We start from the raw sequence: 26,408 nt of genomic DNA on the forward strand, positions 1-26,408 counted from the left end.
TCTTCAGCTTAAGAATGTCTTAACTGGTTTCATATGTAGATCTCCTTTCATTTGACTATGTTTTTGACAGCATGTGGCTCTTTACAAATGCATGATTTGAGAGAGGAGTTAGCCCTTACAATCATGTCACTAATTCATCTGAGCGAGTTACGATTGACTGTTGTTGACAGTCCTGGTTGTAGGCAGTTATACATTTGTGGGAGAGAGTGCCAGTGTCTCATTGTGAGCAGGTTTACGTGGGTTGGTGGCATTTTTACCTTATCTCTTGGTTCACCTTGTTGTTCTGGGTGATAGGAATATGGGATCGATTTTTCCTACTGCCTTGATTAATTGAAGGTCTAGTCTATAAAACCATACCTAGTACTGGATAGTGGAGATTAGACTACATGAATGTTTGGGTATTCCCTATTTGTCTAGTATTCCCTATTTAACATGTGTTCGCTCCAAGGTTTTATAATGCCTGATAAGCTGTAGAATTGTTGTAAGGCAGGTGGGAATTGGTCTTAGGCACTTAGGGATGTCAGTCTTTATCTCTTTTGGGCCTAGGTGACTGCACACAAAACAGAAGAGAGGTTCACACGGTTACACAAACATGCCCGCAAAGCAAGTGGAGGGATCAGGAAAAGCCAAGGTATCGGCACTAGCACCATGGGGACCATAGACCACCACCTTACACAAGCACGGAAATCTCTGCCAATTTTGTCATGGAATGTGGCAGGCCTCAGGAGCATCAGCAGAGCTGGCGTGGCAACATCCTATTTAAATTCCAATGACATTAGTTGCATGCAAGAAACTTGGGAATGTACCCCTTCTCTATTGCCAGGCTATCACAAAATCTTCCAGTCAGCCACGCGTCCCAGCATTTTTAGTCAACCGTCTGGTGGATTATCCATCTTCATCAAACACGTGGTAACTACTGAGCTCACCATCAACAGCAAAATAGCCTAAGTAATAACAATTAGTGGTGTGAAAATTGACCAGCAAAATGTGGATCTTATATTAATCAATTCCTACATAAATGCTCCAAGTAAATCCAAAGCAGCAATAATCCTCGAACTTCTGGAAAGCTTGGAAATGGTCATCTTCAGCCACCCTGGCCACGAAATAATTATGTTGTGTGAATTCAACATACATGGGTTTGATGCAAATACAGAGAATCTTCCTTTGGACAGAGGCTGTCAGCTATTCCAAAACTTCTTCACAACTTTTAGTTTATCATCAGCCTGACAGGAGCAAAGGGACAATCTGATTGGGTGCCTCCTTCCTCCATCATTTAAGGGAGGCTCTACCATTGATTACATCTACCTATCAGAAAAGCTGAAGCAGAGAGTCAGCCACTTTCAAATCACTGAGAGGGCGGAGAGTGACCACAATCCACTGAAATGTACAATAGAACTTCAAGCACAAGCAGCCGAACAGCAGGTAGTGGTAGGGGTTTCAACGGGCATGGAGCAAGTTCATCTGGTTAGAAGAATTAAATGGAGACCTGAAGATGCTTCTAAAATAACCCATTGGCTAAGAGCTCAGCCCCGGGTACCAAGTGCATCCCTAGAATGGTAGACGGAGTCGGTGGATGACCTGCATAAGCTGTTGCTGGGTAACTCTCAGCACACTCAAGTTACTCTCCCGGCCCAAAGAGGCATAACAACACATGGACAACAACTTCCTCGGAAAAAGGCGGGCACTCCACAGAGCCCTACGCAGACATACGCAAAAGCCCACACCGGACACAGCGGTGCATGTATCAAACAGCATAAGTTCCCTTAAGAAACTGATATGGGAGCACAAGGAGGATAAAGACAGGAAGGAATGTGGTACCCTATTCCAGCTTCTTAAAGACTTCTGGGACTATGTAAACAAGCTAAGAATTGACCATAAGTCAAGAGAGAACGGGGTGTCAGAATATGCATGGGTCTCGCATGTAACTACTCCATACATAAACACCGACCCGGCTTCAAGTTCTGCCAGCAACAGCCGGGTCAGTGTACAGTACCATCTGACCCCACCCGACAAAGCGACAATCTCCCTCTTACAACTCTAACCACCTTTTCAATGAGCATGACAGAGAACGTCATAAAAAGGATTAGGAAGGACAGGGCGCCAGGACCCAATGGTCTACATGCCACACTGTTCAAATGTGCCCCATCGGACTAGGCAGAGAAGCTGACTGACCTTTTTAATAACGTGTACTTCCTGACCGCCGTCCCGGAGTCCTGGAGAGGTTCTTTACTGTTTCCAATTTTTAAAAAGGGAGACCGCTCTCTAGCAACAAACTACCGACTAATTGCCCTCCTGGATGTGAAGGCCAAAATGTATGCTCAACTACTGTTGGATCAGCTGGAAGCCTGGGCAGAAGAGCGCCAAATCCAGCCTTTATTTCAATCTAGCTTCAGAGCTGGGGCCTCAACAGTGGATAACATTGTGGCACTTGCATACTTTCAGCATCAGGCATTCAACTTCGGTCATCAGCCGTTATTTTGATGTTTTGTCAATTACAGTGCGGCCTTCGACATGGTCGACCGCGATACCCTGTGGAAAAAGTTGTCACTATGGTGCATTCCCACACACCCCCTAAAAGCCATCATTTCACTCTACTCCAATAGCTGGGTCCGGGTCCATACCGGGCCTGGGTCAATATCACGGAAAATAGAAACAAACAGAGGCCTAAAGCAGGAGAGTGTTTGGCCCCGCTACTGTTTAATTTGTACACTGCAGATTTGGAGAAATATTTGAAAGATAGCTGTTTGGTCTTACCAAAGTTGGGTCCCACAAGACTCCAAATCATTCAGTATGCGGAAGACATTGTGATAATGGACTGCACGTAAACTGGGCTACAGTGAGCCTTAAATGTCCTGAATAATTTTAACAAGGACAACCAGTTGCAGGTCAATTACGAAAAGACCAAAGTCCTAATATTCGGAAGGTACAAGCACAAAAAACTCACAACCTGGCAATTGGGAAGTCCGATCTTCCTCACAGCCAGGAAATACAACTACTTGGGGATGTCGTTCACAGAAAAACACAATCAGACAAAAAGCTGCTGCCATCGCATACGAGCTTCCCAATTTGAACAATCAACTTAGAAGTGCCTTGGCTGCACCAATACTGAGAGTAACAAAGGTGACATTACTACCTGCTCTGCAATATGGTTACCTGGCATTTCCGGGGTCCTTGGAAACCACTATAGAACAGGCCCATTGCAGGGCATATTTAAAAATTCTGCAACACCCTAAGTACACATGTCCTACCAGACTCAGACTGGAAATGGGTCTAAAGTCACAATAAATAGACTGCCAAGCGGGAATCTTGAAATATTACATCAGTCTCAGGAAGGCTAACTTGCTTACACAAAAACCATACTTGAGAACAGTATTCAAGACCCTTGGCAATCCGTGACACACGCAATTAAGCAAGGTGCAGAAGACTTTCAAAACGGCCGATTCCATCCAGCTATCAGACTCACTGATTTACGCTGCCTGTAAAATACTAATTAACAAAAGATCAAAGAAACTCTACTCTGAGTCAGACTTATCTTTCACTAAATCACCCACAACTGTACCCGCGCTAAATGACTTATGTGGTTGGAGCCCCTCAACCATACCTCCTAGCAGAAATAAACGCAGGCATTCAGCACCAAATTCTTTACATGCGAACATTAGCCCTCCCAATTAAGGGCTCCAATCCTTCTTGGTCCACACCGAGGCAAAAAAGCGCCTGTAGGCTCTGCTCTTACCCCCGAGAAACCTGGCTACACCTGCTGTGCTGCTGTCCTGGTCTAGCAGCTGAAAGAAGACAATTAATAATACCATTGGCGTTGGCTCAGGAAGCACGGTATCTAATCTTTGCTTTTCACACTCCACTCCCTGGGCATTGGCAAGATGTGCAAAATATGTGACAGCACTCAGGAGGTTGCTATCCCAGGCAGCAGAATAGACACCAGAACATATATCTTTCAGTCCTTCTATCTTCTTTACTGTTTTAAGTTGAATTTGTTTTAAAAAGATATTGCTTCACATGAGTTGTATTACTTGTATTTGTAATGGTTTTAATTAACTGATCAATAAATTGACAATGACTGCATGCCATGTTATTTATGTTTTTTCATCCGAGGTATGAAATATGCATTTTCTCCATCTCACTAGACTCATTCCTTGGTTTGTGGAATGAAGGTGGTTTTTATAGAGTAGTGGTGCTTTTATGAATTCCATTTTATGGTCAATGCACAATGTAGAGTGCCACAGACTTGCTCCATTGGTCTATTGCTAGGGAAGTGTAAGTCAGAGGGATCGGTTTATGAGCTCTCTTGGATGTCTCTATAGATTAAATCAGACAACTGTATTTCGCACACATTTCTATCATCTGGTTTGGTGTGCTTGGAAGTCAAGGAGTTGTAAGCATTGTTTATCTATGACATGAGTAGGAATAATAAGTCAATGCCTTTTGTGATTTTGACAGCTATGAGAAAATATAACCCAAGGTGAGAGGTACAAGTAGCATGTTTTGACTAGTTTGTTGATGAAGGGTTCTAATGATAGGAAAGAGTCTGTTATTATTTCAAGATATTTTGCTGTCATGGATAAAGTTGTCTTTTGGTGGTTGGCCTAGATAGTTGGGTGTTGGGGTCAGGTTGTTCCTGCATATGTGATTCCTGCATTGCTCATGTAGAGTTTTATATAGTTTCTAGATGTCCAGTTGTTCACCTTGTGAAAATAATTAGGGATGCCTGTCATTTCAATGGAAAATTATCTTATTTTTGAAATGTCGCATAGTTGCAGCACGTAGATAAAGGAACATAACACAGTTTTCCGTGGCAGCTTGTAGAAATTCAAAAGCAGTGGGCAGACTGTAGAGCCCTAGGGGTTCCCAGATGTTATCTTGTAGGTGTCTGAAGAGTATGAAAGTGGAATGGAAAGCTGCTGTCCTATTGAGGGCTGCGCCTTCTATTCAGAGTTCCCATTAGAGATAGCACACTTGCTTCTGAATCTATATGGTGGTGTGTGAGCTGGTTGTGTGGAATTCTAAGAGTTTAGCTCTAAAATATGTGTAAGTGGTCAAGTCGATTTAGTAGCGTTTTTTGAACAGACGTTTTTATTGGTGTATTTGTGATTAACTGTTAAGGTGGTGGTGGTGGTATATTTTATTTTTTATTTTTTATAAAACAATGGGTTCAACAAGGTGCACAACTGTCCAGAGACGAATGTTATAGACAGGAACTTTTTTTGAATACTGATAGCGAGAATGTGTTAGCTTGGTTGATATAAAAGAGTCTTTGCTTCAAAGAGAGATTTTTGGACCATTAAGGTAGTGACCTATAAAAATAATGTGATTTTTTTCATTGCTCTCCTGTCAATAAGGTGCCACTGGTATTGAGGATCGGCTGCAAGATGGGGTTCCTGATACTATTGCTTCTCTGCGAGAAGCTGGGATACAGGTATGGGTGCTGACAGGAGACAAGCAGGAAACAGCCATCAACATAGCATACTCCTGCCAGCTCCTGGACCAGAGCGATACCGTCTTCACCATCAACACTGAAAGCAAGGTGTGTTGTCCGAGTAAGCAGGCTCATTGAGCCACATCTCTATCAGTCCTAAGATGTATAGAAAATGAGTGTTAGAAATACCCACAAACTGTCCTCTGAACTAGCAATGCAGCTCCTGCCTGCTAAAAGGGCCCTGACCCCAATTTGAAAAATCACGAAGAAACTGCATCGCTTTTTTTTTTTTTCAATCAGTTTTACTACTTTTTTCTTATTGTAGTTGCTTTAAATATTATTTTATTTTTAATGTTAACGCCACCTGGGCAAAGAAACATCCGGTCTTTGGTACTTTTTACAGCATGACCTCAACAATTTTGGAGCAGTACTTTCAGAAGTCACAGGAAGCCGGCAAACAGTATTTTTTTACAAGAAACAAAATGTGCCTTGCATCTATGTCAACTTCGCATGCTTTGTTTTTTGTCACCGTTTGAAGTCAGTCCTGAACCTTACTGTTCTGGAGGTAATATAAAAATCCTAATGCTTTATAGAAATTGAAAATGAAATCCTATCATTAAATCCACAATGTAAGGATACAGGCGCATACACAATCGGTGTTGGAATCAAGCTTATAGAGTGATTTCATTTCACATCTTTTCGCCCTACAAAAATATAAGATTTGTTTTCTGTCCTGCCAATGCCCGAAGGCGCATAACGCCTTCTTTTGACTGCAGCTTAGTTCCTTGATTGTTCTGTTGCTGGGTCAACATAACACTATGTTGTTGTGTTGAAACAAACAGTGCAGTATGGCTTTTTGCCAACTGCTTTGCGTCTTGAATGTCATCCCTGCTGAGGTGTCCATCTCGAGGTGAACGCAGTTACAGCACAGCGTTTTCTGTCTCCAAAAAATACAATTCTGCAGGTGATCATTATCAACTACTTTAAGGGCATCAACAGCCCGGTGCTCTACTTGTACTTGGCGGACTGACTCAGCCTTCAATTCCAACCTACAGCATTATGCACATTAAGAAAAATTACATTCAGGCCATGAGTCCCAGGCCATAGTGTGCATGAGTTGAGGAGCGCAGAAATATGCCCATAGGTAAGAGCTGGGGCATCGTTAACCCCCTGCATCAGCACCTTAAGCTGAGTGGAGTTCTTTGTGGGTCTCTTCTGTCTGCATCTCGGCAGTCAAAAGCTGATAAGTACCGTTATAAAAGAATACGGCCTTAATAGTAGAATAAACAGAAGAAAAGAAGAATGAAAGATGGGTAAGTAGGAAAGGGAAAGATGGAAGGAAAGGTGAAAGGATATATGGATGAGTGGGTGAATGAATGAGTGGAACAAGTAGTAGATAAATGAGTGAATGGATAGATGAATGGACAGGTGAAAGGACAGCAGAGTAAAGGGATGGATAGATAGGTGGATGAACAGGTGAAAGAATGGCAGAGTAAAGGGATGGATGAGTGGGTAAAAATTGAGTAAATAGATCAGAGAGTTTTATGGACAAATGGGTGGCATCGTGTATGGCCGAGTAGGGGGATGGATGGATGGAAGAAATAGGGAAGGACAATGATGGATGAAAGAATTAATGGATGACTTTATGTGAAGGTGAAATAGGGATATCAGCAGGTGGTTGGAATATTGCAAAATATCAGTACAGATGTTTTTCTTTCACTAATGACCGAGCTGACATAAATCTCTAGAATGCACTTCTTAGTTTAAAGAAGACATTTATTATTATTCCACCTCGAGGTTCCTAAGAAAGGGGAATAGTAGGTTAGAGGCACACGTTTAAAAATAGTCACAGCAATGAAAGGAAAATATATCAAAGTGATTCTCAACTGCAATGTACACAGCATATATATGTGATAATATTATAGCATAATTGCAAAGCAAAGAATAAAGTCAAAATTCATCACCATAGGGCCTGCCAATGCTCTTCATCTTTCTCATGCCAGCATGGTGATGACCCCAATTCAACTGCGAGAAAGATTTCCACCATCACGGGAAAATGTCAGGCATTTGACGTCCAATCCTGACCGAGGTTTTGGAAATTCTCCTTGCTACTCCCCAGAGCCACCTTTTATAACTTAAACAATCATGGAAAACAGCCTTCTGAAAGGCCCTTCCCTCTCAGATGTAAATATTAAAAACGTGCTGGCTACTGTAGGTCAGAGTTGGAAGAAAAAACGTTGAAAATTGGCCAATATTTCAAGGCTCCCTCTTCCAACGCCAACTTGTTCCCTGCACTGAAGAAAAACAAAATATATGTACTTTCTTATCACGCTATTGTGTTCGGTAAGAGAAAATACGAAGAACACAAGCTTAGTTTACCATGTGGAAAAAAACAGCTCATTTGCAATGTCTCAACTGCAATGTTTAACGCCACGATAAAGCCAATAGGCAGATAAATTGAATACAAATTGTAATTTCTAACACCACGATAAAGCCAATAGGCAGATAAATTGAATACAAAATGTAATCTGCAACTGGTGAACATTGAACAACTTATATGCACAGTGGTGAAACACAAAGTCAGTGGCCAAACCTACCTATTTTCACTACAACAGGTCAATTTATTTCCATAATTTGCATGAAAGACCTAATTTTTGTGAAATAAGGGGATTGACCAATGGGGAGCCTAGTACGGATTGAAGAATGTTACACTGTTGTGTAGTTTTGGCATCCATAAACATTTTACTGCCAATATTTACAACACATCCCAAACGGAGTCGGAGTGTGCCCCATTAGCGTTGTGTTTATTAAACTGAAAGGTGAACAAAGTTTAAATAAATTCAGTTGTAATTTTGCATGATGTGGTTTCTTAAAGCTTCTTAGTTAAGTTGTATGGCCCCTGATACCATTTAGCTTTCAGTGTCTCGTGTGACAGGTCTCACGCCAAGGCAGACACAACTGAAAGAATCCTTTTGCATCAAATGTAAGCCTTGAAGAAGCAATATTATCACAAAATACATGTTGGCAGAAAAACATGGTTAATTAGAAATAATTATGAAAAAGCTGACTTTTTATCATTTAACAGACTTGATGTAAAACGGTAAGGCGCCGTCTTAACAGTTTTTATTTCAGGAGGCTATCCAACCATCATCTAGCCATCAATACACTGAGCTCTCTTTTTAAATAAAGAGGCTTAAAGGTGACCTCCAAGACAGCAGGTCAGACCCATTGCAGGATAAAGACATTTGCATATTAAACGGTTGTTCATTTTTCACCCATAGTACTCCCCTGAAATCAGTAGGTTTCCTGCTTAGCTAATGTGTTCCAATGTTTGTCTTTCTGTTTCTCCCACTTTAATTTAGAACATTCTACCCCCAGTGGATGGAATGTTCTAATAGCCCTTCCACCTTGCGCTATAAAGTTGGGAAAGGCCACCCTCCCTCCATTATAGGGCCTCGCCTGCAGCTTGGGCTTGTAACTCCTTTTCAGGTCCTTTAACAAACAGTATAGTCTTTGGCACTGGCTGTAAGGCTATATTAGTGAAATGCAAACCTCATCAAATTTCTGCCCTGTAAGATCTGTAAAATGGTGCATTTGAGTTTCTAATTTAGTGTTGTCACTTAAAATAAAATAAAAGCACAGCTGGTGTGTATGAATATGTCTTGAAGGCTGTAATCTGTCCTAATATGTGTCTTCCTGCTCTTGCTGTTGTGAACAGGAGACCTGCGAGTCATTGCTTGATTGCACTTTTGAAGAGGTGAAGAAGTTCTGCAAACCTAAGAAGGTGAAGCGAGGCCTTTTCCAGTGGCGTGAGACCTCTTCATCAGTGGGTCCCATCACAAGTGGCCCTCATTTTGGGTTAGTGATCGACGGGCGGACACTGAGCGTAATCTTTCAGGGTGGCTTGGAGAAGAAATTCCTAGCCCTTGCTAGCTGCTGCCGCTCGGTCTTGTGCTGCCGAGCCACCCCACTTCAAAAAAGCATGGTAGTGAAACTGGCACGAGACACATTGAAAGTCATGACCCTCTCCATTGGTAAGTGCCTCACTATGTCTATAGAATGTTTCACAAGTTGAGAGTAACATCCAGTTTTACCACCTCCTGGTCTGTTTCAATCCCAAACAAAATATATAAATCACTTCATGCAGTTGTTCTACCTGTGAATTGTAAAACATTATAATTTTCAGTGGTTTGGGTGACTTTTGATTTTGAATACTTAGTTCAATTACAAATTGCCAATTACATCTAAACATTTTGATTAAATGAATAGCTATACATTCATTATTTTTCATACAATCATTACATTTACATTGGCCGTGAAAACCTTTTTCAGTTCCAAAATATTCGTTTTTCCTAGATTTTTCACTTCTCATGTTACAGATAATTTTGTGACAGAATATTATTGTTTTTAGTGTTAAAAACACACTGTTAGACCTGACACGCCTTAGGGTGGTCACCCCTAACTTTTTGCCTGCCTCCCTTCACTTTTTGGACCCTGTTTTGCTGGCTTTTAGACTCTGCGCACTTTACCACTGCTAACCAGTGCTAAAGTGCATATGCTCTCTCCCTTTTTAAACATGGTAACTTTGGATCATACCTGATTGGACTATTTAATTTACTTATAAGTCCCTACTAATGTGCACTATATGTGCCTAGGGCCTGTAGATTAAATGCTACTAGTGGGCCTGCAGCACTGGTTGTGCCACCCACTTAAGTAGCCTCCTTAACCTTGTCTCAGGCCTGCCATTGCAAGGCCTGTGTGTGCAGTTTCACTGCCACTTCGACTTGGCATTTAAAAGTACTTGCCAAGCCTAGAACTCCCCTTTTTCTACATATGTCACCCCTAGTGTGTGCCCTAGGTAACCCATAGAGCAGGGTGCTGTGTGGGTAAAAGGCAGGACATGTACCTGTGTAGTTATATGTCCTGGTAGTGTAAAACTCCTAAATTCGTTTTTACACTACTGTGAGGCCTGCTCCCTTCATAGGCTAACATTGGGGTTGCCCTCATACATTGTTGAAGTGGCAGCTTCTGATCTGAAAGGAGCAGGAAGGTCATATTTAGTATGGCCAGAATGGTAATACAAAATCCTGCTGACTGGTGAAGTCGGATTTAATATTACTATTCTAGAAATGCCACTTTTAGAAAGTGAGCATTTATTTGCACTTAAATCTTTCTGTGCCTTACAATCCACGTCTGGCTGGGCTTGGAGGGTGGAGGGCTTGCTCTCACACAAAGGACTGCCACACCCCCTACTGGGACCCTGGCAGACAGGATTGAACTGAAAGAGGACCTTGTGCACTTCTTAGCCACTCTTTGAAGTCTCCCCCACTTCAAAGGCACATTTGGGTATAAAACAGGGCCTCTGCCCTACCTCATCAGACACTTGCTGGAGAAGAAACCTGAAACAGAAAATACATCCTGCCAAGAAGAACTGCCTGGCTGCTCAAAGGAGTCACCTGTCTGCTTTCTACAAAGGACTGCTGCCTTGCTGTTGGCCTGCTGCGTTCCTGAACTCTTGTCTGGCTGTGAAAGTGCTCTCCAAGGGCTTGGATAGAGCTTGCCTCCTGTTCCCTGAAGTATCAGGACCAAAAAGACTTCTCTTTTTCACTTGGACGCTTCGTGCGCCGAAATTTCCGACGCACAGCTTATTCCACGGCGAGAAAAACGCTGCACACTGACGCTGATCGAAGCGACGCCTTCGGGACGACCGGAACTTCGACGCACAGCCTCGCAAGGACAACGCCACCCGACCTCCAGAGGAGAAATCGACGCCTGCCGTGAGAGGGAAACTTCGCACAGCCCTGCAGAATGACGCCAAGCCGGAAAACAAGCAGGAGAATCCTCGCACAGACCCGGGACATCTGGTAATCCCCGCAATCCACAGAAAGAGTCTGTCCGTGCGCCGCAAAACGACGCACGACTTCCCCGCATGAAAAATAACGACGCAAGTCTGTGTGTGCTGGGGAGAAATCGACGCACACACCATTTTTCCACGTTTCTCTTCTTCTGCGGCCCTCTGTGGAGATTTTCCACTCCAAACCTGGTACTTTGTGCTTGAAAGAGACTTTGTTTGCTTTTTAAAGACTTAAGACACTTTATATCACTTTTCAGTGATATCTTTACAAATTCACATTGCAACTTTATTCGTTTTGACCTACAATTATCCTGATAAATATTATATATTTTTCTAAACACTGTGTGATGTATTTTTGTGGTGCTATATGGTGGTACTGTATGATTTATTGCACAGATACTTTACACATTGCCTTCTAAGTTAAGCTGGACTGCTCGTGCCAAGCTACCAGAGGGTGGGCACAGGCTAATTTTGGATTGTTTGTGACTTACCCTGACTAGAGTGAGGATTCTTGCTTGGACAGAGGATAACCTGACTGCCAACCAAAAACCCAATTTCTAACACACACGCTCACACACTTTGAGCAACACTAAATGCTAAAACACACGTGCAAGCAAACATATGCATGACAAGTACACTCACACAATTGATAATCCAACAAAACCAATCGGAAAATAAAATCTGGAATGTGATGAGATCTTTGAGACTTAGATGTGAAGGTACCTATATTCCGACAGCACTGAAAGACCATGCTAAGCTCCATACAGCTCTATATAAAGCTCTGTAACATCTCATATCATGTGACTATCCCACAGACTGGCACAGTGAAAGTGCCAGCTTCACTGGTGGGTAAGAATTTAAGGGTAATGCATCAATTTGAAATTACTTTAAAATCGCTAAGTATAGACAGAGCATTCTTTATAGACTGGTGTGACAAATGTGCCAGAGAGATCAGATGAGTGCCTCTAGCGAGACCTCTGGTCTCTAATGATCTGTATTAGATAGGAGATTTGCTCTTGGTGCTCTCTCCATAGGTGAGAAACCGAGCTTTGAACCTGGCTTCTGATCTTCATGGCTTGAACATATTGCTTCATTGTGAGAGTCTCATCATCCCCCTTGTATCTTTGTTCCCTTCTTTGTTACTGCTACAATTGGCAGCACTTGCCAAAGAGCAAAACACTATTTTATTTGCATATATTTATGTCTACATTTGTGTGTGTGTGTGTGTGTGTGTGTGTGTGGTTTATGTGTGTGCGTGCACACCCACCCTGGTGGCACTGGGTAGTTCTAGTTAGGATGATGTTTCCATAGGAATTGGATTTTTGGTTCGCTTACATCTTTGTCACAGTTTGAGAAAACCTTTAAAAAAAAAAAATCACCTCGACGTCTAACTAGAAATGTTTCGGGGGATCTGTCAAGGGGGGTGGGTCCCAAAACATGCTTTCCCCACTCATTTTTCCATAGGAGCTTTAGACACCGCGTCTAAACTGCTGAACAGATTTACACCAAATTTGGCAGAAAGCTAGATCTTTGTCCAGAAAGAGTGTTTTTTGTAATTTTGAGTAAATCCGTTGAATAGTTTTTGAGTAATTAACCTTTTTGCTGCCAGGCCTTCCCCCCCACCTCCCCCTCCTCCTGTGTCAAGCCTTTTTTTGCCTATTTGGGGTAGTCCGCGCTTAGGCCTTCATAACTTTTTGTCCACATAAACTATCTAGAAGTACCCAGAGTTTGTGGGTTCCCCTGGAAGAGACCAAGGAATTGGCCAAAATACAGCTAAAATTTCATTTTTTTCAAAAAGGGCTGCAGAAGAAAGCTTGTGTTTCGTTTTTATTTTCCCTGAAAATGGCATCAACAAAGGGTTTGGGTTGCTAAAACCACCATATTCCCAGCTTTCAGGAACAGGCAGACTTGAATCAGAAAAACAAATTTTTTAACACAATGTTGGCATTTTACTGGGACATACCCCATTTTTACAATTCTTTGTGCTTTCAGCCTCCTTCTAGTTAGTGACAGAAATGGGTATGAAACCAATGCTGGATCCCGGACAGCTAAACATTTCTGAAAAGTAGCAAAATTCTGAATTCAGCATGGGTCATTTGGTAGATCCTTCCAAATTTTCCTACAGAAAGTAACAGCTAAAATAAAAACATATTGAAATTGAGGTGAAAAAAGAGCCATTTCAGTCCATGTTTCCTTCTATAAATTTTTGCAGCTATGGCAGATTTTTTAAAGCAATATACTGTTACGTCGGCTGGACTCTTCTGGTTGCGGGGACATATAGGGCTTTTAGGTTCATCGTCTTGCAATGGGTTTTCACTGTATACCCGGTATACAGCAATTCATTTGGTGAAATATAAAGAGGGAAAAATAGGTATCAAGGAAACCTTTGTGTTTCCAAAATGGGCACAAGATAAGGTGTTGAGAAGCAGTGGTTATTTGCACATCTCTGAATTCTTGGGTCCCCATAATAGCATGTGAATTACAGGGCCTTTCTCTAATAGACATATTTTTTCCACACTGTCTTATATTTGGAAGGAAACAAATGTAGAGAAAGAAAAGGGGCAATAACACTTGTTCTGCTATTCTGTGTTCCCCCAAGTCTCCCGATTAAAAATGGCACCTCACTTGCGTGGGTAGACCTAATGCCCGTGACAGGAAACACAACATGGACACATCACATTTTTACATTGAAATCTGATGTGTTTTTTTGGGAAAGTGCCTAGCTGAATGCTTTGCATTCCTCTTTCGATCGCGCTGGAAGCTGAGCTTCCCCTTCCATCCCTGCCCTGGCAGGATGGGGTGAGGTACTTGGGGGGTGCACTAGTGCTCCCCCCATGTTCCAGTGCCATGATGTAATGGTTACGTTGTCGGCACAGGAGCACTGTGCCGCAAAACGTAACCATTACGTCTGCGGCACAGAAGGGGTTAAGGCTCAAAATCTTTGTATGTTTCATTCTGGCCAACAGATCTCCCAGGAAGATCAGATTGGTTGACACCACATTAACAGTGCTGTGGCAGCACCCATCTTGGGACTCTAGACTCCCACAGGGGGCAAACTCCCTCTTGCGCACTACCAAAGGCCAAGTGCAGCATGGGGTTGGATGACTGCAGGAGGATTGGTGTAGACCAAATCTCTGCTTCGGCTGTGCACAGTGTGGGGTTGGCTGCCGGCAGTGGATAAGATTCTGGGCCTTTGACAATGCATGGCAGGCATGTTAGCTTTACATATGGTAACAAAATATTACTGTATGTTTAAAAAAAAAAAAAAAAAAAAAACTAGAAATTCACTGAACAAAACAAAGGTTAAAGTAACAATATAGATAGGTGACAATTTCAGTGATAATTCACTGGTCACCACTGATAATATCACTGCAACATTTGCAATTAAATTATTGATTAGAAAAATGCATTGCGGGACCGCGTGTTATAGTTCACTTAAGGCACGAGTTATAAATACCAGAAATCACTATAACTGGTGAATTTCAGAGGTTTTGTACATTTAAAGTTTATCTTGTCACAAAAATTGGCACCTAACTATAATGTTAGTCTAACCTTTGTTTGTTTCCAGTAAATATGAATATATATATATATGTATATGTATATATATATGTGTATGTATATATATATATGTATATATATATATATATATATATTCAGACCATTCTCATTGATCCTTGAAATTTATCGGGTGCAGCTCTTTATGGAGCACTTGATAATATAAAGGGCCTAGGAAAAATTTTACACAGGTTTATTCGTTCATTATTGGCTATGTCCACAAGTGCCCCACTCAACCCAAGGCGACTTGACCTTGGGCTGAAGAATGCCACACATATTTCAGCTTATAAATCTCTGATATGCTGGTTAAAACTCTGAACATGTAAATCCCAGAGAAACAAGCTGTCACTGAAATAGAGTATGATAAACAACTGGTAATACCTTGCTCAAACACATAAAATGGTGGATGTATGAACTAGATTTACCAGAATCTGGGATAACCCCGAAAATGTGCCCAACTAAATAACAGATACTGGTATTACATCCTGATTAGATGGATGTCTCTCTCTGCATTTGTCACTTCTTCAAGGCATTTTATTGACATTTTGTGTGTCCCGGTTCCTGAACTGCACAGAATCTCCACTGGCAAGATACATGTTTTTAAAATGTAATATGGAACCTTGCCAGTTAATGAGATTAGTAACAAATAGCGGGCAAGCAACCTCAAGCCCATGTGTCCTGTGCTTGTTATCCATTGAAACTGTGGAACGTGTAATGTTTTCTGCCCTGCTTTTGCTAAAGCCAGGAAATGTGGCTAATTTCAGTCTGTTAGCTATTATCCATAACAAGACTCTCAAATGCCATGCACATACTAACCTCTGAAAATACTGAGCGGGTTTTCTATTCTGTATCAAGGTATTTACTCCACGCCTGGCTTTGCGGATGCCAAATTCCAAATAATGCATAATGACTCAGTTTAATCTTTGGGATGCTGTTAAAACAGTGCCATTCCCCCAGGGAATGCACTTTTTGAAATTTAAATTGGTTAATATCACAAATATGCACCTTCTTGTAAGATATTAGGGTCTACGTATTGACCTGCAAGAATATTTCTATACATTTGTGATGGCAAGATTGGGAAAGATCCATTGGCAAATGACCACTTATGTTAATGTATTTGGCAAAATCTTGAATAAGTTGTGATTATGTGCCCGTTAAAATCTGAAATGTTATTGGAACGTACAGGCCTTTGTTTGGGGAAGTTGCCAAAATACGCCTTTGATCACCTTGGAATGTACTACTTGCACTTTAAACTGAAAAGGCATTATAGTACATGCACTTTCTCCCCAACAATTGCCAAGCCACGGGAAGATAATCGCCTTAGGATGTACTAGATGCACTTTAAACTGGAAAGGCACTTTAGTATATCCACTTTATGTCAGACAATTACCAGGCCAGAGGAAGATAATTGAGTGTATGACCTATCATGTGAAAAAATCTGGCAAAGTATCTATCTGGAATAAGCCCCAAGGGGAAGAAAAATCAGTTGTATGCTTTATCATGTGAAAGACTTTGGCAAAGTATTTAAAATAACCTGCAACCATGCGGCCATTATTAGTTGGAATGTTGTTAACATTTCTTGCTGCTATTGAATATGTTACGTGCAATGTTTTACTGTTTTTTGTTATGGTTTTAATTCTTTGATGTGATTTGGATTTTGTGTGTGTATATCTCTTTTATGTATGTGTTATGGGCAAACTGACCGAATAAACAAGTAATGAATATATGTTTGATGGCATGTGTAGCTGCAGATACACATTCTGGTTATATCTCGCCATCTAGTGTTGGGCTAAGAGTGTTACAAGTTGTTCTTCTTTGAAGAAGTATTTTTCTGAGTCACGGGATCGAGTGACTCCTCCTCTCGGTGATAGTGCGCATGGGTATCGACTCCTTTGTTAGATTGTTTTCTTTCCACTGTCGTGTTCGGACATCCTCCCTCTCACTCCAAGACATTCGATTCAGAATCTCTATATTCTCTTAAACTTTTCTCATACTGTCAGTAATGTTTTGAACGTGGTTTCTTCTGCACTCGATCCAATAGTACTGTTGGGATCAAGGAAACGCCCTTTTGGGCGCTCGCGCCCTCCTTAGGCCTGTTCGGGCCTACTGTGGTATACCATGATGGATCATACTCCATTCTGATTCTGGCCTCGGTGCCACGCAAAATACCCTTATACCGATCAGCACTTGGTCTGTAATCTCAATCTTTCTCCGGAACATCGAGAAGAAATCTGCGAGGCGTGTCGGTCTTTTCGATCGAAGAGAACATAACGCGATCGAAGGGCACGAAGACTGGAGGTTATGTCCAAGCACACGGAGTCCACCACCGACACCCTTGAAGAGGAGCAGGCACAAATGGCAGTTTCGATCCCAGACTCTGAATCTGAGCAGGGTTCACACGATGACAGCCAGCCAATAGCAGCAGCGCGATGTCTGAGTACACCTGCCCAACACCAGCTCCTAAAAGATCAGGCAAGTCCTTGGGTGCACCACTGCTGTCAAGCCATGGTTCCACCCGAAAAAAAATAATCGTCAACCGACCCTTCGGTTCAGCGCTGAAAAAGGCCAAAACACTACATCAATAGGTTACCATGCCTGTTTCGGTGTTGGGTCGAGCCGAAAATTACAAGTCTCAACCTCCAAACCTAGTCAATGCCCAACATCATAGGATCCCAAAAGAGTACGCTCTGCTTCGGAGCCGAAACCTCGGCCAACAGCTACGGACCAAAATCATTTTCGTCCGACTTCGGAGCCGAAAACATCATCTTATACAGAGGAGACAGGGCTTTCGGCTCGGATGAGGCAGGTGCCCAAAACATTGACTATACATTCCACTAAGGGCACAAAACATATCTCTGAACATCAAATGGAGGAATTGGACATTCAACCTTTTTTTAGGTATTTTAGAGGTTATGGACAGCAAGCAGAGAAAAATCCAAATACAGAAAGAGACTGGAAAAACTATTACTTCTCCGCCTCTACAGCCTAAAAGAGAGTTAGCATTTCAGGAGACTCGATACTGCCCCACCACCCGCAAACATTTTCAAGAAGAAGGAAAAGCGGAAACCTCTTAAGCTTTCTCCACCACATTCACTGCAACTTTCTTTTTCACCAGAACCTCTCACTCCACCACCTTCACCATCACACTCTCACAGTTCTTCACAAGAAGAATATAGGGATGATTCCAGTTACACTGTAGACCCATGGGACTTGTATGATTCGGATACTATACCAATCAATGATCTGGATCTCTACCCTACTAGACCATCCCCACCAGAGGATAGTACAGCTTATAACCAATTAATATCCAGGGCAGCTGCCTACTATGGAGTACAAATGCATGCAGAACCTTTAGAAGATTATTTCCTTTTTAAAACACTATCCTCAACTCATAAGCAATACCAGTGTTTACCAATGCTTCCTGATATGCTTAAGCATGCAGAAGAAATATATTTAAAGAACCAGTTCAAGCTAGGGTTCTAACAACGAGGATTGACAAAAAATATAACCCTGCACCAACAGACCCAATTTACATCGCACAACAATTACCACCAGATTCTATTGTGGTCAGTGCAGCCAGGAAGCGTGCCAATAGTCAGTCTTCTGGGGATACCCCACCCCCCTGACAAAGAAAGCAGAAAATTTTATGCTGGGGGGAAAAGGGTGGCAACACAAGCAGTCAACTAATGGCGTATTGCCAGTTCCATGGCCCTGTTAGCAAGATACGACAGGGCACATTGGGATGAGATGCAAGAATTCTTGAAATACCTACCCAAGGAACACCAGAAGTGGGTGCAACAAATTGTGGAAGAGGGTCAGGCCATAACAAATAATCAGATCAGGTCTGCTCTAGATGCAGCTGACACTGCAGCTAGAGGAATTAACCTCTTAGCTGCTGGGCCCTCCCCCCCCCCCCCCCCCAGTGCTAAGCCCTTTTTTGGCTATTTGGGGTAGTTTGCGCTTAGGCCTTCATAACTGTGTGTCCACATAAGCTATCCACACCAAATTTGTGTCCTTTTTTTTCCAACATCCTAGGGATTCTAATGCTACCCAGAGTTTGTGGTTTCCCCTGGAGGAGACCAAGAAATTAGCCAAAATACAGTGAAAATTTCGTTTGTTTTTTTTAATGGGAAAAAAGGGCTGCCAAAGAAGGCAAATCACCATCTTCCCACCTTTCAGGAACGGGCAGACTTGAATCAGAAAACCACATTTTTCAACACAATTTTGGCATTTTACTGGGACATACCCCATTTTTACTATTTCTGGTGCTTTCAGCCTCCTTCCAGTTAGTGACAGGAATGGGCGTGAAACCAATGCTGGATCCCGGAAAGCTAAACATTCCTGAAAAGTAGACAAAATTCTGAATTCCGCAAGGGGTCATTTGTGTAGATCCTACAAGGTTTTCCTACAGAAAATAACAGCTGAAATAAAAAAATATTGAAAGTGAGCTAAAAAAACAGCCATTTTTCTCCACGTTTTACTCTGTAACTTTTTCCTGCAATGTCAGATTTTTTAAAGCAATATACCATTACGTGTGCTGGACTCTTCCGGTTGCGAGGATATATAGGGCTTGTAGGTTCATCAAGATCCCTAGGTACCCAGAGCCAATAAATGAGCTGCACCTTGCAATGGGTTTTCATTCTATACCGGGTATACAGCAATTCATTTGCTGAAATATAAAGAGTGAAAAATAGGTATAGAGCAAACCTTTGTATTTCCAAAATGGGCATAAGATAAGGTGTTGTGAAGCAGTGGTTATTTGCACATCTAGCATGTGAATTACAGGCCATTTCTCAAATAGACGTCTTTTTTACACACTGTCTTACATTTGGAAGGAAAAAATGTAGAGAAAGACAAGGGGCAATAACACTTGGTTTGCTATTCTGTGTTCCCCCAAGTCTACCGATAAAAATGGTACCTCACTTGCGTGGGTAGGCCTAATGCTCACGACAGGAAACGCAACATGGACACATCACATTTTTTCATTGAAATCTGACGTGTTTTTTGCAAAGTGCCTAGCTGTAGATTTTGGCCTCTAGCTCAGCCGGCACCTAGGGAAACCTAGCAAACCTTGGCCTTTTTGAAAACTAGACACCTAGGGGAATCCAAGATGAGGTGACTTGTGGTGCTCTGACCAGGTTCTGTTACCCAGAATCATTTGCACACCTCAATATTTGGCTAAAAAAAACAAATTTTCCTCACATTTCGGTGACAGAAAGTTCTGGAATCTGAGAGGAGCCACAAATTTCCTTCCACCCAGCGTTCCCCCAAGTCTCTGGATAAAATTGATACCTCACTTGTGTGGGTAGGCCTTGCGCCCGCGACAGGAAATGCCCCAAAACACAACGTGGATACATCCCATTTTTTGACAGAAAACAGGTGTTTTTTGCAGAGTGCCTAGCTGTAGATTTTGGCCTCTAGCTCAGCCGGCACCTACGGAAACCTACCAAACCTGTCCATTTTTGAAAACTAGAGACCTAGGGGAATCCAAGATGGGGTGACTTGTGGGGCTCTGACCAGGTTCTGTTACCCAGAATCCTTTGCAAACCTCAAAATTTGGCCACAAAAACAATTTTCCACACAATTCGGCGACAGAAAGTTCTGGAATCTGACAGGAGTCACAAATTTCCTTCCACCCAGCGTTCCCCCAAGTCTCCCAATAAAAATGGTACCTCACTTGTGTGGGTAGGCCTGGTGCCCGTGACAGGAATAGATCACACAACGGTCAATGTTGGTCCTTACATGAGGCAGCTGTTGACCCTGGGGTGATCCATTCCTGACGCAGGCACTAGGTGTAGGCACTCAGTGGGGTAGTGTTTTTATCAGGACAGGTGAGGAATCCCCGGGTGGTAGGAATTTTGTGGATCCCAGTATATTCCTGTATTTTGTGTGACAGAAATGCGAGACAAATAGAGTTTTTATTCAACATTTCAGCTTTGCAGGATACTCTGGGTAAGAAAACTTTGGGGAATCCACACAAGTCACACCTCTGTGCTGCGATCGGGGGCCAGAAAACACTTTCAGGAAGGCCACGTAAGAAAGAGGAGAGTCTCCCCTTTCTTACAAGGCCTTCCGGAACATGGGGAAGGCCGTTTGTGGCCATTTTCCCTATTGGAGCAGGAAGCGGCCACAAGGCCGCTTTCTGCTCCTATGGGGAAATCCACAAAGTGACGTCAGCGCGCTGCAATGCCACTTCCTGCTCCGATGGGGAAACCCACAAAGTGACATCAGCATGCCTCGCGGCGCGCTGACGTCAAAAAGGGGCGGGGGGAGCTTCCGTGTCTCCCGGGGAACCAAAATAAATGCGCAGGAGCGAGGCACCCGAGGATTTATTAACCCCCTCCCTGGTGTCGGCCACTGGTCGTGACCCGCACCGGGAGGTAGTGCGGGCGTCGGCCGCATCCAAGGGGTTAATACCAGCATCACAATTAGACAACATGCATGGCTGAGGTCCTCAGGTTTTAGACCGGAGATCCAACAGGCGGTCCCTAATATGCCATTTAACAAACAGCACCTTTTCGGACAAGAGGTAGACGCAACCATACAGAAATTCAAAAAAGACTTTGACACAGCAAAAGCCATGGGAGCCCTCTATACCACACCATTTCGGGGTTCCTTTCGGAAACCACAATTTAGGGGGAGGTTTTAAAACCCAGACTACAGAGGCTTCTACCTCCCATCCAAAGTAAGGACAGCAGTATTACTCAAGGGGGGGTCATTTAGAGGCTCTTACAGAGGACAACATTTGAGGACCAAAGGAAAATTTGCAGCCTCAAAGGGTACTTCACACCCACTAAACAATTACTTCTCAAACATCCCACAATCCCATACGCGTCAGACTCTCTCCAGAAAACACTATTCTACTAAAACAAGAGGTACAATTACTCAAGAAACTAATAGAAATCGTTCCCATCTCACAGCAAGGAACAGGAGTATACTACCTATACTCCCTTATACCAAAGAAGGAAGGTACTCTCAGACCCATTCACGATCTCAGACCTCTAAATCTATACATCCTGTAAGAACACTCTACAGGATGTCATTCCCCTACTACAAAAACAAGATTGCATGACGGTGCTAGATCTAAAAGACGCTTACTTCCACATTCTCATACATCCAGCTCACCATAAATATGTAGGGTTCGTAATTTCAGGCAAGCACTACCAATTCAAGGTACTACCCTTTGGAGTAACAACTGCACCAAGGGTGTTCACAAAATATCTAGCTGTAGTAGCGGCATACCTCAGAAGATAGCACATACATGTCTTCCCTTATCTAGACGATTGGTTAATAAAATCGAGAACCATTCTAAAATGCCAACAACACACACAATAGATACCCTACACACATTAGGGTTCACAATCAATTACCAGAAATCTCATCTGCAGCCAGCACAAATTCAACCTTATCTAGGTGCAATTCTGAATACTCAATCAGCATTAGCCTTCCCAAATCCACAAAAATACAAGCCTTTCACTGCCTCATATCACAAATACAGGTCAATCAAACTTACAGAGTAAGATTTGTCATTAAACTATTGGGCACAATGGCATCATGCATAGCGATAGTACCAAATACACGACTAAACATGAGACCACTGCAACAGTGTCTCTCGCAACAATGGTCTTGGGCACAGGGTCGGCTACAGGATCTAGTTAGACCGCCAAACTTACAAATCTCTGCAATGGTAGAATCACAACTACTTAACAAAGGGGCAGCCATTTCAAGATCCTGTGCCACAGACCATAATCACAACAGATGCGTCAATGACAGGTTGGGGAGCCCATGTTAACAATACAAGGGGAATGGGACTCAATACAAAAAACTTATCACATAAACCACTTGGAATTATTAGCGGTGTTCTTAGCCATCAAGGCATTTCAACCGCAGATCATACACAAAATAGTCTTAATGAGAACAGACAACATGACAACAATGTATTATCTGAAAAAACAGGGGGATACACTCATCCCGATTGTCCATCCTGCTAGTGGATCTTCTAAGCAGGACGCACCAACAAATACACAAATGGGAGATTCACCCACAAGTGATTCAATATTACTTTCAAATGTGGGGAACACCAAACTTAGACCTTTTTGCAACCAGCAAAAAAACATTATGCCAAAACTTCGCATCCAGATACCCACACCTTCAGTCCAAAGGCAATGCTCTATGAATCAACTGGTCAGGGATATTTGCTTACGCTTTCCCCCCTTCTCCCGTTAATTCAATTTCTGGTCAACAAAATGCATCACACTTCCCTCACCATGATACTCATAGTTCCCACATGGGCACGCCAACACTGGTACACGACACTGCTAGATCTGTCAGTAGTACCACATCACAAGCTTCCAAACAGACCAGACCTGAACTCAGAACAGCAGTCAAATCAGGCATCCCAATCTCAGTGTGCTCAACTTGGAGATTTGGCTCCTGAGGTCATACAACTTGGATACCTACAGCTTCCATTAGAATATATGGACGTTCTAAAACAAGCACGTAAACCAACAACCAGTCAGTGCTATACAAATAACTGGAAACGGTTTGTATACTACTGTCAACCTAAAAATATAAATCCACATAAGGCATCGGTACAAGATATTGTGTTATTTGCTTTAATTACAGAAAGCAAATCTTGCCTATTCCTTTATTAAAATTCATCTAACAGCCATATCAGCCTACCTACAAAACAAACAACAGACATCTCTGTTTAGAGTCCCTGTCATAAAAGCATTTAAGGAAGGGCTCAAACACATTATTTCACAAGGAGTTCCACCATCTCCTGCATGGAATCTTAATATTGTACTCACAAGACTTATGGGTCACCCATTTGACCCCATGCACTCTTGCGCTATTCAATTTCTAACATGGAAGGTTGCTTTCTAGGTAGCAATTACTTCCCTGAGAAGAGTAAGTGAAATTCAAGCATTTACTCTAGAAGAACCTTTCTTCCAAGTACACAAACACATAGTAGTAGTTACGACATGGGAGCCTGTGGTCGTTGCAGTACTTATTTGTATATACAATTGCATGGACATCTTATTTACTTTTTATATATCTATAGTTGTACATATACAATTCTTCACTCCTTACTTCACCCTCCTGCGGAAAAACAATCTAAAAAAGGAGTCAATGCCTATGCGCACTATCACCTAGAGAAGGAATCACTCGATCCTGTGACTCGGAAAAAGACTTCTTTGAAGAAAAAGAACTTGTAACACTCAGAGCCCAACACTAAATGTTGAGATATGCACAGCATTTGAATCTACAGCACTACATACCATAAGCAGATGTACACTGGGTAAGTGACATTTTCCATATATATATCTATATAGATAGATATATATCTATCTCTATATATATAGAGAGATAGCTATAGTTATAGATATATATATAGATAGATATATATATATATAATATATTTATGCAAAAAACAAAGGACAACTCTGGGAAGTTCCCAAATTTAGGTGGAGAGCAGCTCTAGTAAGGAGCACCCTGCAACACCAGCGACACTCTAGATTTGCTCACCCCAAATGTCTGCTTATCTAGCAAAGTTTTTAAGCATAGGATCAGCACAGTGCTATCCACACCAAGCTAGATAGTGACAAAGTCTTTTTGCCATTTGTACAGCAAAATCTTTAAGCATACGATTGACACAGTGTCATCCTCGCCGAGCTGTAAAATGACAAAAGCCATTTACCACTCCAGGCACAGTATTACAGCTTTGGACTGGTCAAATACCGTCCAAGCCAACCTGGAATGAGTAAAGCAACCCCTGACAGGTGTTTCACTCTCATTAGAGCTCTTAAGAGGGGTTTAGCTTTTTCCAGACACAAGAGAGCACCCAGTATAAAACAAAACAAGACCCTTTCAGGGTTAGAGGGACGCATAAATTATGCAAAAAACAAAGGAGAACTCTGGAAAGTTCCCAAACTTAGGTGAAGAGCAGCTCTAGTAAGGAGCACCCTGCAACACCAGCAACACTCTAGATTTGCTCACCTCAAATGTCTGCTTATCTAGCAAAGTTGTTAAGCATAGGATCAGCACAGTGCTATCCACGCCAAGCTAGATATAGATAGCAATATATATATATATATATATAGAGAGAGAGAGAGAGAGAGAGAGAGAGAGAGAGAGAGAGAGAGAGAGAGAGAGAGAGAGAGAGAGAGAGAGAGAGAGAAAAAAAAAAAAAAAAAAAAACATCTTCTTACTGCTTAACATAAAGCCTTTTACGTGGAACACAGTTTTTGTAGTCTTAAACATTCTTTTAATGATGAAGGTGGTCAGTGATGGGGAGTTTTCTTAGGGAGCAATGAAGGTGGCTCAGTAATGGACAGACATGGAATTCTGTTGGCTGTGCAGAAGAGTACCTTGTATTCCTGGGGTCTGGTAAACCCATCCCTGACTGTATTATCTCTCTTATGTTCTTCCTTGAGTAGAACACTGCATGATGAGGCCAGCTCAGGGGAGTTGTGGACCTGTTGCATGGTTCTGAGTGCAACAGGTCCACAAACCTATGAGCTAGCCTTTGAATCTGACAGGGCCTACTCAGTCTTTCATGCTTCTTTGTTGATAGTGAGTATCATCTATACTGTACATATACACTGAAATATGATTCACTAATAACAGAGGTGTGTAACCATAAATGCTTTAGCACTTTTAGTTAAGGTGGGTCTTAATCAGTTGATTAAACTGTGTTTGTGTTAGTAAATGTTTCACACCTAAACCTGAATTATACACTTAAATGTAAACACAAATTATATACAATGAAATTGGAGAAATAGACCCAACACTACCCCAATTTTCAGATTTTGCTTATAAATAAAAAATTTAATTTATATATTTATTATTATGCTGCTGGGAATATGGGTCTATTCACTGCACTCTTTTAAAACTGGTTTGTTTTTAGATTATGGAGTCCAAACCTGTAAGGAGGTATCATTATTTTGCTTCAATTCTATAGATGTAACAGGTTTACCCCAATATAGGAAATTCTTTAATATAATGCGGTGAACTTTCAAAACTGGGAGCCAGTAAAATAGTCCTGACAACTACACCACCATAAAATAGTCCTTCATGAACGGCCATAAGTCAGTAGATGGGCCATCGACATACCACGAGAAGACTGACTTCCCGACCAATACAATACAATTTTTCTAAAGGGAAATATGATTGGTTATCTTCCCCTATTCCTCCTTGTATGTAGCGTGCACTAATAGTAGTCATTTATGTTCACCTCAATCCCTATCAATCACCTCCGGCCAGGTTTGCTCCTTTCTAGAACTTTGTCTCAAGACATCAAGGATCATCTCAAGCTTCACACTGTTTTATTGATCAAACAGCCTGACCGTAAGTCTTTCTGTGTATTTGTCTCAAAAATAATCTAATTCTTTCTTACCAGGTGATGGTGCCAATGATGTCAGCATGATCCAGGCTGCTGATATAGGCATTGGAATCTCAGGACAAGAAGGAATGCAGGTATGTGGAAGAACGTCATTAAATATGTTTTTAACAGTACATCATGACTCTTATCCTCATATATCTAGCTTAAAAAAAAAATGGAAGTCC

The 26,408-nt window shown here is 42.0% G+C and overlaps 1 protein-coding gene across 3 annotated transcripts in view; it reads left to right on the forward strand.

Annotated features, from left to right (window-relative positions):
- Positions 1 to 26,408, forward strand: part of ATP10B (ATPase phospholipid transporting 10B (putative)) — a 428,501-nt gene that overhangs the window by 371,483 nt on the left and 30,610 nt on the right. For all 3 annotated transcript variants that reach the window (XM_069199372.1, XM_069199373.1, XM_069199374.1), the window contains 3 exons: positions 5,355 to 5,539; positions 9,150 to 9,465; positions 26,242 to 26,318. In XM_069199372.1, coding sequence (XP_069055473.1) covers positions 5,355 to 5,539; positions 9,150 to 9,465; positions 26,242 to 26,318 — 578 coding nt within the window. The remainder of the gene's footprint in view (positions 1 to 5,354; positions 5,540 to 9,149; positions 9,466 to 26,241; positions 26,319 to 26,408) is intronic.

Source organism: Pleurodeles waltl, chromosome 7, assembly GCF_031143425.1.
Source record: "Pleurodeles waltl isolate 20211129_DDA chromosome 7, aPleWal1.hap1.20221129, whole genome shotgun sequence".
Lineage (NCBI taxonomy): Eukaryota > Metazoa > Chordata > Amphibia > Caudata > Salamandridae > Pleurodeles > Pleurodeles waltl.